Here is a 12474-nt window from a genome sequence, read left to right as displayed (position 1 = left end):
AAAAGGAAATTTCAACAGGAGGTTATATAAAAGCAATAACAAGATCAACCAGGGGCAACCCCTGTAAATCTGCTTTAAAAGAGGATAGTGTTTTTGGGCAGCTGAAGCTGCTGTTTAATCTCATGGGTGCTGCTGCTGACCTGAGACTGCGGGAGCGTGGGCGCATGTGGGGAGAGCAGCGGCCCCCATCATCATCTGTGATGCTCTCAGTGCTGCCAAAGTGCTTGGATAAGAAGTGGAGCTCATCCATGGTGGGCTGAAAGGGCAGCTGGTGCAGCCGCTCCTGAGAGGAGCTTGACGACTGGTAAACGTAGCGAGAGAGGAGGAAGAGGAAGAGGAGGGGAGGTGAGAGCACAGGGTGGAGGAGGAAGAGGAAGCAGACGAGGACGGGGAGAGGAGGAGAAACAAGAATATTAGAGTGGTTGAAGTGAAAGTTGGAAGGATCAGAAAGAGAAAGTGCCAGAAAATTCATGAGAACAAAATATGACCAACTGCTTATAACAGCAACTGTCCCCCTTATTTATCTGCCTCTGACTGTAAGATGATAAGTGAAGCAACTAATATATTACATCATCTCTGAGAGTTAATTATCACAGTATTTTGTACACTACAGTTGTCATTTCTTGTGGACTTCCCCAAAATACAACACACACACACACACTCTCTCTCTCTCTCTCACACACACACACACACACACACACACACACACACACACACACACTCTCTCTCTCTCACACACACACACACACATACACACACACATCAAATCTCATCACCTAATTTGCCTTCATCAAAGCAATGACACATGGACCTCCTCACTCACTTTGCTAACTGAGAGATCGATCACTGATCCATCACAGGTGACAGACTAATTGAAAACAGTCAGACTTAAAAGGGTGGATGGAAACTCCATTTTTCCTTGTCTGTTTCATGCATGTCAAGGCTCTGCACTGTATTTAAGTTGTTCTGCCTATCAATATCTCTATCCACTTTCTTGGTAAGAAAGTGTATCAGGAAGTGCTGATCTGTTAGATGCTTTGTTAGCATATTTTTTAGTGTTTTTGCACCGTTTTTCCCTGAAAGCATCACCAGCACTGTGACATCTATTCCTTGGATTTTGGATGAGGGATTTATCTTTAAACTCATAGTTCACCTGGATTATGACAGCTGAACAGAGGACATTGTTAGGATAGATTTTAGAAATGAAAAATGAGGGTGACATGTCTCCCATGTTCACAGTATGGCCTGTGCTCAGTTTCAGAAGGTCAAGCAGAGGCGACTTTAGTGTGGTTACAACTGAAAGAATACATTTTGGGGAATACGCTTATTCACTTTTTTTTGCTGAGAGTTAAATAAGAAGATTGAGGCCAACCTCATGGTTGTACAGTACATATAAAGCTGGCAGCTGATTGGCTTAGCTTGACAAGCTAACTAATCTCATTTGTTAGAGTGTAAAAACAACACCTTACAGTTTTACAGGGGGTTATGGGTTAGCTGTGTCTTTGTGCTAAGCTAACTGTCTACTTAGCAGTCTCATATTTAGTGCACAGACTCACAGCAACAAAATGATTAATGAGGTATTAAGGCATTAAGGTAAGAATCTGTGAGATTTGTTCGCAAGTGAAGGTTTTGCTGGTAAATTCAACATACATGAAACCATGGTGTCATTCAGTGATAGAATTCGTTGTGTGAAAATGTTTTAGATTATTACTTTAAACGAAACAGGAAATTCAGGAGCAGAAAGTTATCTGTTCAGGGAGTTGAAGGAAGCACTGGGCACCACAGCTCAGCCTGATTCATAAAAGCATAAAAGTCTAAGCATTAATTTCAATGAAATATCCTGTTTCTAATGATAGTATCTGGATATATTTAGGCCATGGTGAAATTACTGTGGAACAAAGTGTGATCTATCTCATAGCAGCGTCTCCTCTTTATGCCACGTTTCTCATATCCCTCTCATCCCACTGGCCTGGCACTCATCATTTTCCCCTCCTCTACTCCTCCATCCATCCATCTAACCCTCCATCTAAAGCCAGATGGAGAGTAGGAACCAGGCCTCTGACGTTATTGTTACGCAACAAGACACACTAAAAGGCACTACAGAGAAGTGGAGACCATGGTGGAGATGGACAACGTTGAAATGTATTGTGTGTTTTAAGTGAATGATTTGAAGACTGATGATGAAGCTTTGTATGAACTCTAAACAATATGCTAAAGAATGACAATGGAGTAAAATTGAGTCTTAGCATGGTAAGAATCTGTCAAAAGATGCAAAAGCAGGCTCTAGAGCTTACATCTGTGCCAGTTTCAGTTATTTATGTCAGTGTTTCCTGACACCACCAGTCACCATGGAATTAATTATAACCTGTATGTTATTTAACACTATTAATTATATAAAATTAGAGGTAGTTACAAGTTTGCATTTGTACTACTACCAATTAGAGTTGCTGCCAATGGATGTTCCAACCATTTATCCATTACTTTTAGCCAACTATTTGTTATATTTTAGCTAGTTGTTGCTATCATTTAGCCATTACTTTTCACTAACTATACTTCACGTGTTCACTCATTAACTCTCTTTAAGCTAACAATTGCAACTGTTTGTTATTTTAGTTAACTATTTCAACTTTTCCAACTGTTTATTTGTTACTTTTAGCTTATTATTGTTTAGCCGTTTACTTTTAGCTAACTATATTGTTACTCTGGGGTGCCCTGCTTGGGATTAACTGATTTAGGTGATGAGAAGGAAATTAAGTTACTTACTGTTGAGCTGGGAGTGTTTGTACCATACCCAGAAGAGGGCAAAGATGCTAAAGACCAGCGGCGCCCATCCGCTCTGCAGAGAAGAAAATATGTAACCATAATATGTTAGTATATACTATACATTCATTCATTTCCTATAATATCCAGATCATATTAGCTTGGCTGTATTGCGTTTCTATTTTTAATATTCCACAGACTAAAAAATATTTTATTGAGCTGAAATGAATCACTATACCCCACCTATGGCTATTTTTGCTGCCTGTGAAATAATAAATGTGCCTGTAAGACAAAACCCTGACAACCTAATCTCACATGCTACTTGGACCCATCTCAATTTCAGTGGCACAAAAAAAAAAATATATATATATATATAAAAAAATATTCAGAGGGTCAGTGACTTATATCACATCAGGTTTGTACCGGGAGCCTTCCTTAGTGAGGACAGCAAAGGGACTCAGATTCATTGTGCCTCTGTGTGCCTCAATCGCACAGTGACAGGCAGGCAGACAGATCTGATAAATGAGGACAGAGGATTTACAGGAGCACCAGGCTCCCAGAGCCTCCAGTCCCAGCACAGTGTCTGACTGAGAAGAGGTAAATCTAATTGGCCCTCTTCACATACATCTCTGCCTATGGAAGGCTTGAGAGCGAAGCCTCGCTCTTGTTAATACTACGACCAGACCATTCTTTTAAAGCTTACACTATTACACTCACTTTGGCTTCTCTTAAATACAATCTTAGGGCTTCAGCAACATAATATAATTTTTGCTTCCTGTTATTTTAACATTACCCAGAAGATCTCACTTTTTTTGAGAACAATTCCTAAAATAAAAAAATCATAAATCATTCACATTCCAATTTTCTTTTCAAATAAGGATTTATAAGTAAGCAACAATACACAAACACTGTTCTGACATACACAAACATCATGGTCCATTTGTGTGCGTCCACTATTTTCTATATTGACTTGAAAATTACTCCCATTTACGAATGTATTGATCTGCTGCCATAACAGCTTCCACTCTTTTCCTTTCAGGATTTCCACAAAATTTCTGAACCCAGCAGCAGGGATTTGCTCCCATTCAGCTGCAACAACATTAGTGACCACTGATGTTGGGTGATAAGATCTGGCTCACAGTCACTGTTCCAGTTCATCTCAAAGGTGTTGAATAGGCTAGAGGCCAGGGCTCTGTACAGGCCAGTCAAGGTCTTCCGCACCAAACTGGCAACACCATTTCTTTATGGGCTTGGCTTTGTGCGCGGGTGTATTGTCATTTTGAAACAGAAAACGACCTCACCCAAACTGTTGCTGTGAAGTTTGAAGTACACCATTGTACACTATTGTATGCTGCAGCATTAAGATTCCACTTAATTGGAATTGAGGGGTTTTGGCCTGAACCACAAAAAACAGGCCCTGACCAAACATACACAATAGTATGAGGACACATACTTTAATACAGTGTATGAATGTACAAACATAATTAATATATATTATATTAAACCTTCTAATATAAACTCACATGTAAAAACACATTAATGTGAACAGATTCACACATTCATGGCCATACACACACCGACACACACGACCCTCTTGACTCCTCACTAGAGTAGCGTGAATAAACACAGTGGAACTGCCAATGTAATGGCTTGGCCCTGTCATACATGAGTCAGCCTGTTACGCTGCGAGAATCTGCGAGTGCAGCGAGAGGCTCCCTGCTCCCCAGGATGTGCGAGATCTCGCACAACAACAGATGCAAACTTCTTCTGTTCTCTGATGCTCTCTTCTTCCAGCTCCTCCCCTCCCTTTGCCTCACGCTGACTTGACTTCTGACTGTGTCTTACCTCTTCTGTCTCACTTTCTGTCCCTGTCACATCTCTAGCACAGACATAAGCGAAAGTTAATATGTGTAATCACACTCAATATATGTAGTGCCATAAAGTAGTGACCTTCTGGAGGAGGCAAACGAGAAGTGCGCCGGGTTGCTGGGGGAGAAGTTTCGTGGGCTGTCCAGAGGGCTGCTTCCTGGTGGGACAATAACACAGGTACACAGAATGAGACACAAGAGAGGAAGATAGTGGTGTGACATACAGTAATCAAGCCATTTTATTCTAATTATGAGCACAGGAAAACCAAAGACAGTTTACAATTTCTTACCATGTTTTCCTCTTTTCCCTGAAAAGTGTAGCACTAAGGCCAACTCGTCTGAGTCTGTGGTTCAATAGGGCAACGTGACTATTCATAATCATTGGGTAAGGTTTGAGGGGATAAGTTCAAAGTGTGAAATTGATTTAGATTTTCTTTCCCAAATCATTAAGGCCTATCATTGATTTTTAGACTGATAAATGCGTTATAGTCTGCACTTTTCATTCATCCTGCCTTGTTCTGTGGACAATAATGTGGGTGTGAAATTTGATTTGAGGCTTCTTCATAGATGAATGAATTCAATCAGTAAATTTAAGGGAGCAGTCAAAGTAAAAAAAACTGCACAATCTACATAACCTCTTCTTCTATCAGTCTCCACAGTTTTGGGATCAGAAAGTAGGAGGCAACCCACCTATGAGCACCTTACTCAAGTCCTGGTCATTTTCAAAACCAGCTCAAAAATGAGTCAATGGAATGCTTTAGCTAAAGACACTTAAGAAAGAGCCAACTATTTGCACCAACTCTATTTTATATCCAGCAGTATTGAGTTAACTACAGTATAGGAATTGAACGGCTAGCCTAAAAATACCAAAGTGTAAAGATGACACGTTGTGATTTTACAGAGTTGACTATTTCTTGGCTGGACGCAGAAACATCCTGGAGACTACGCTGATTGCTAACCCTGTAAGACCACAATAAGTCATTTTTAAACTTCATTTTTATACAGATTAAACAAACAAGATATAGTATGTTAATATGTTAACTACTAGGCAGATTTTGTTACCATTTGACAGAACCAGGCTAGCTTTTTCCCCCGTTTCCAGTCGTTATGCTAAGTTAGGCTAACCAGCTGCTTTGTTTCTTTTATTATATCTTATACTATTTTTATAGTCTTATTTCTTAAACAATTTTACTCTTGCAAAACACTTTGCATCCTTGCTCTGTGAAAGGTGCTATATTAAATCAACTTTACTTACTACTTACTCACTAAACATTACTGACTGTATCTTCAACATCATACAGACATGAGAGTGGTATCAATCTTCTTGTCTAACCCTATTGTATGTCCCAGAATATGAAACTATTTCTTTAACTGGTGAGATTTTGATTATTCAGTCCATTCCAGTAAAAATAACCTGATAAACACGTTAACATTTTAAACTGGTTGTTATTCTGAAGGAAAACAGATGGGCCAGAAAAATATACATTTGACAAAAGTCAGGAAAATGATTATTCACAATCCAATGGTTTAAAAAATATATATTGATCATTACAAGGCAACTTTAAGACACCAGATAAATGTGCTCAGGTCCCACAAGAGTTGAAACTTCTCAACTCTTTCTTTCTTTAATGCACAAGTTGGGAGTCCAAGTGATTAATAATTTAACTTCCCTGGCACCAACAAATGGAAAAAGCCAAGCTCATAGCTGAGGTGTGATGTATTACCGTACATACCGAGGTGTCCAGGGAGAGGCAGAGGGGAGTGTGGGCGTGGCAGCGTAGGAGAGGTGGTGGTCAGGATCAGACTTTTCCTGTTGCTTGTACGACAACTGTAGAGAAAAATAGAACATTGGAAAGAAGAAACCAAAGTAGATTAAAATGCTATCTGGCCCTAAAAAGAGATTATGAATTGGCAGAATATCTCTCTGCTGTCAGAGATACAAAGCAGAGACAGATTCCAACCAAGTACAGGCTCAGTGACCACAAACTGGCAATCAAAAAAGGATGACACAAAAATCATGGCAACCAAAAGAAAACAAAATATGTGGTACTTAAGTAGGATTTGTCATGCAGGACTTTCACTTGTAATGGAGTATTTTTACATTGTTGTATTGGTACTTTTACTTAAGCAAAGAATTTGAATACTTCATTCACCACTGCTGTATATATACATATATAATTAATATATATCAATCTTAATGTTGTGTTTATGTTCATATTACAGTTATTGTGTATTGTCCAAATATTTGGACAAATTGTACTTTGATGCTTTAGCAACATTGATCTTGACACCTTCATGCCAATAAAGCCCCTTTGAATTGAACTGAATTGAATTGAATTGAAATGTACACAAGAGGATATTGCAAGCAGAGTTGTGTTTGGCTACAGTATCTGTGCACAGCTGCATGTATATGTGCAAGAGAAGCAGACGTGCAAATGCACGGCTCAATGCAGGAGCACAACCGCGATAAAGAGAATTCAATTTCCTCAGTCATTCATCCCTGTCTGCCTCCTCTCAGCCAAGATAAGAAATGTGGGGAGAGTGGGGTGGAACAACAGCAAGCAAGGGAGAAAAGAAACGATAGAGATGAGAATCATAAAAAATGGATGTTGGAGCCAGAAAACAATATTGCAGAAACATTAGCTTTTCCCTGAAAACCCCTCCACTTTTCCATGACCTCAGTTAATTATGTTTGGGTTGCTTAATAGCAGTCACTACCACACTGAGTCACTTCAAATCTGCCTGTGGACTCCACACACATTCATGCTGCACATTATATCACTGTATCTAATTCACACACCATTAAGCAGTGAATTGAGCGAGCTTTTTGTATTCAAGAGACCCTTAATTTTGTTAGAATACTCACGCCACACGCAGCACAATTTAACCAGAAGGCTTTTCATTCATTCATTCAATCATTTTATTTTCAGTCACAGGTTGCGCACTTAATGTTACTCTCAAAAAAAGAATGGTACACAACACAAATACTAGATGTAAACAACATCATCCTCCATCCTCATATATAACTACAATAACAATGAAATGTTAATGAACATGTGGACTTCACCCTTTGAGGATCACTTGGATCCCAGAGTTGCAAAACTTTTTAATATGATTTCAGCATAGTCCTCTCCAATAAAATCTATAACAGGGCTCCAGACAGAGAAAAACCCATTCATGTCATGAACATGTGTGAGCTTTTCCAATGGGAGAGGTTGTAGAACATTAAAGCCAACTGCAATATGGGGTGGTTTGTAATTTATGTATAATCTTAAACTGAATTTCCTGGGATTTGTAATTGATACTCTTTTGCTGTTTAACATGATTGTTTTCCATTGGTGATCAGTGATTGAATATTTAAGATCCTGTTCCCATGATTGCCTGCTGCTGAGAGTACTAATATTACTTAAAGAGAACAGTTTATGGTAAATGTAGCTATTTTTTTTTTCGTCTTCTGCAGGCAGACTGGATGAATGAGTGCCTCACTCTGCTCTGGGCCATGACCTTCTTTATATTGTGGTACTGAATTTTAAAAAAATTGTAAAATCTGAAAAAGTGTAGTTCAATGATTTCATAGTTCCACCTTCATAGAAATCATTTATCACGTGGATTCAAAATGTGTTCCACTCTTTAAAACCAGGGTCAACACAAGAAGGAATAGTTGGGATTATCAACAATAAAAAGAGTATCTTCTGGTGATAGTAAATACCTTCTTTACACTATTCCATGTACTAAGAATGTTACTCACAATAAAGTTGTCCCTAATAACTGGTAATTGTTTAAGATTATTTAAAGCTGGAGTGCGGGACTTTTACATATAAATGAACATCTGTTATTCAAGACCTTGCCAAATGAGTTCACACAATGATGATTAAGTCTATCAATCTCCCTGTTTTGCAGTATACTGGAGTTTTTAATCTGGCGTCTATGCCGACATTCTTGCACTGGCACACCGGTAATGCTGTGTTTTACGTCAACTAGTAATGATTGGTTTGCCAGAGCTGAAGGGCACCCACAGAGCATGTGTACCAGAGACCAGAGACTCCGGTTTAGTCCTCCGCCAACTTGAAAATAGAAGATACACTTGATAATGAGAGCAAGCTACATCCTTGCGATTCAAGGTCTAACCATATTGATTTAGGGTCTTGAGCCACCTATTCTGATATGTTTTTCAATTGTATTGACCAATGATAATATTAAAAGTTTGGTACTGCAAGACGTCCATTTACCACTGGTAGTTGGAGTTTCTCCAATCTCATTTTAGGAGGTCAATTTTTCCAAATAAACTTAGGCGCGATCCTATGCAGATCTTTAAAAAAGCTATTTTGGATGGTATTAGATGTCATTTGCATAGGATACAAAATTCTAGGGAGTATATTCATTTTAATAACAGCAATCTGTCCCAGCCAGGAAATTGGAAGAGACAACCATCTAAGTAAATCCAATTTAACCTTTTTAAAAAGAGGAGACAAATTCATCTTACCCAGATGGATCCTCCTTTTGGTAGGAGATATGGATCCCCAGATATTTAAAGCCATTGTTGGACAAATTAAATGGAGATGTTATGCTGTTATTTCGTTCTCTGCCACCTCCCAGTGGTAGAGCTGTAGACTTACCCACATTGATCTTATAGCCAGAGAGTAAATTCATTGATTGTTTCTAGCACAGCTGGAATTGATTGTTTAGGGTAGCAGAGAAATAGCAGTATATCATCTGGATACACTATATTATATGCTCCCTTTTCCCACTGTTAATACTGTTCACATATGGGTGTCTTCAGTGGTTCAATGGCAATGGAAAACAAAAGTGGGGACAGTGGACAACCTTGACAAGTGCCACGCCCAAGAGTGAACCAGGGTGATGTGAAACCATTAGCTATAACCATTGCTTGTGGAAAAGTACACAGTAATTTCACCCAATTTATAAATATATTGGCCAGAGGGAAACACCTCAAAACATTAAAAATGTATTTCCATTCGATTCGGTCGAACGCTTTCTCAGCATCTAAAGAGACCACCATAGAATGTAGAAGTTTGTTTTTAGCATATTGAATGACCCCCAATAAGGAATGACAACCTTGCACAAATCCTGTTTGATCAGGCCCAGTGATGGTGGGTATGATAGGGTCTAATCTCTTAGCTAAAAGCTTGGCCAATATTTTATTTTCCACACACTGCAAACTAAATCTGTATGAGGAAGGTTCCTCTGGGTTTTTATCTGGCTTTGGTATTAAGGAAATGGCAGCTGTCTGTGTTGATTCAGACAGTTTTTTGATGAGTTTTTTGATGAGTGGAGAGAGAATGTCTTTGAATACTTTGTATAGTTCTAGGGGAAAGCCATCGGGGCCAGCAGCTTTCCAAGAGGGGATGTCATCAATAGCTTCCCGTATCTCTGCAAATGTAATTGGCTTATTCAAAGCCTGTCATTGTTGCTCATATATTTGTGGTAGGTTTAAGTGTTCCAGAAGGCTTTTCAAATGTGTGCGTCACAATGTGCTCTGGTTTCCAAGGCAGTGAGAGGCATAAATAAATACAAATAAAAACAACAAAGAGCAGAGAACAAACAAAATGCAAACAACACCATCTCATCTGCACTGTCAGATGAAGAGAACGGTTAGTTTCCCCTCTCTCCCCTTTCAGCCCCAGTCACATGGGTTCACATGTGAGCAGGATGCACCACCCCTACTCACACACACACACACACACACACTCACACCTTCACTGACACTTGCAGTGCAAAGACGTGAGCTGACTGAGATGGGATCAACACAGTGAAGTGAAGATGCACAGAGACAGAAGGGTAGAGAAGGAGACAGCAACACATTTATAGAAATAGACAGTGTCTACTTCATATTTGGATGAGAATAATTTATTCAGCAACTGAGGAGATTTTATGACACAAAACTACTAATAAAAATGAACAAAATTACTAATATTAGACAATAATGCTTTGTTGAAAAAACAGACCATGCTGGTTAGACAGAAGAATTTCAACTGAATTTAAAAACATTAAAAACAGATCACACTGCGGCTTCACTTGTACAAATCTCTCTTCTTCAAACCCCATGCTGTTCTCACAGATGTAGATGGACACACACAGTTTACTATTATTATTATTAATCAAATAATAAAACATGATTTGTATTTGAGCCCTATCTTAAATAAAGACCAAAGTCGAAATTGAGTCTAAAACAAAAATTGTGCCAGTATGACCGTATAGTTGGTCTGAAGTTGGTCTGAAGCTATTGACAACATTTCAAAAGCTCTCTTGGCCATTTTGCATGCACTTTGGAGATAATCCCTAACTTCACCTCGTCACTTCTTGTCTTCTGTCAAGGTCAAGTTGTGCAAGATGCCAGGCTATCAGCCTTGTCCTGCACTGCAAAACTCATCTGATGAAAACTGAAACTGACGTTATTGAGGATCAACCTCATCAAATGTCGGAATATTGAACTTGAAACCATCTACTACTTTGTGTTTTTAATCTATAGCCTATTTGTTCATGTAAATTTTGGCAAATCTGCATCTTGAAAATGCGAGAAGTGTTGTGACATTCGTGGCAATTTGTGAACGCATTATCTCTTCATATTCGAAAAATGTATTCATATTTGTCTACATTCTAAATTGTGGAGGTTTTTAAAAAATAAGGTCTTCACTGTTAACATGATCAGAGAAAAGAAAGAAGACTCAGAGCTCCCATCCCACCAGCAGACAGCTGACAGTTGATTGGCTGTTGGAGTATTGCCAGCCGCCAATCCCACCTGGCTTTTTCAGTCGCCCTCCTGCCCATCTGGAGCTAATACCACCTAATTGAGCATGTGTCTCTGCTATCCAATGAAGGAATGTATACAGCACGTAGCTCCATTTCATATTCACATCTAAAATATTACCATAAGTTCACAAAACTGAGGAAGCACCATCTCATCTATATGTTTTCATTATTTTAACTGCACACAGGATGTCCTGATCGATCAAATCTATAACTAGCTTTATGGATATTGATCACATCTGCCAATAGGTTGGATTTAATGCCCAAGTCAGATAACTGCTATTGTGTCATTTCACACTTTCTAAACTGGATCAATTATATCCTGGCGTTGGACTCTAACCTTAAACCTTTTTTCCCTGGGACAAACTGGTACTGACGCAGCAGTGATACCAATCATCTCAGTGAGTGTGTGTGCATGTATACTCAGTGTGTGAGGTTCAACATGGTTTCACTGGCTTTCATCACTTCAATAACTGCTTCTGCAGACTAAAGGGAAAGACACAGAGACAAAAACAAAGGCAAACCGAGCAGCAGGACTATTCTTGGTTAATGGATTCTCAGTGCTGCAGGAAATCAATGGAGCCTGGCTGTAAACACACAAAAACACTCAGTTCTTGGCCTTGAATTTTCCTGTACAGCTTGCATGTCAGTATTTAGAGCTATGTGTAAACATGTAGACACTAACTGGCGTGTATTTACTCTACAAATCCAGCAAGCCTACAATGCAATGCTGCTGATGCAGAGTCCAAATTTCAGAGCAGTTGCTTGGGGCCCATTCCTCGTTCGATGGTCATTCAAGATCAAGAGGGAGGTGGGAGGGAGAGATGCACTCCATTGCACTCAGTAAATCTGGGTTGTACTGGCTGTTGCTGAGGGCTGGAGAGAGGGATGGAGGTGCAGAGACTGCGGCAAGGAAGGAGATGTACAGAGAGATAGGAGTGTTAGCCTGTGATCACAATATGAAAGCAAGATGAGGGGAAGCAAATGTTCTTTTTTTCAGGGAGAGAAGAAGAAAGCAACTGGAAAACAAAACAAGGAAAAATGAGATGCAGGTTGAAAGCGTTCCCAGTGGTGCTCA

The 12474-nt window shown here is 39.3% G+C and overlaps 1 protein-coding gene across 2 annotated transcripts in view; it reads right to left on the bottom strand.

The window, feature by feature from the left end:
- Positions 1–12474, bottom strand: part of LOC121884139 (microtubule-associated serine/threonine-protein kinase 1-like) — a 50288-nt gene that overhangs the window by 14663 nt on the left and 23151 nt on the right. For both annotated transcript variants that reach the window (XM_042392789.1, XM_042392790.1), the window contains exons 3-6: positions 6362–6456; positions 4711–4786; positions 2764–2836; positions 141–301 (exon numbers count right to left, since the gene is read on the bottom strand). In XM_042392789.1, the coding sequence (XP_042248723.1) occupies positions 141–301; positions 2764–2836; positions 4711–4786; positions 6362–6456 (405 nt within the window). The remainder of the gene's footprint in view (positions 1–140; positions 302–2763; positions 2837–4710; positions 4787–6361; positions 6457–12474) is intronic.

Source organism: Thunnus maccoyii, chromosome 18 (genome assembly GCF_910596095.1).
Source record: "Thunnus maccoyii chromosome 18, fThuMac1.1, whole genome shotgun sequence".
In the NCBI taxonomy this organism is placed as follows: Eukaryota; Metazoa; Chordata; class Actinopteri; order Scombriformes; family Scombridae; genus Thunnus; species Thunnus maccoyii.
The sequence above is the reverse complement of the archived record's forward strand: the minus strand, read 5'-3'. Positions and strand labels throughout refer to the sequence as shown.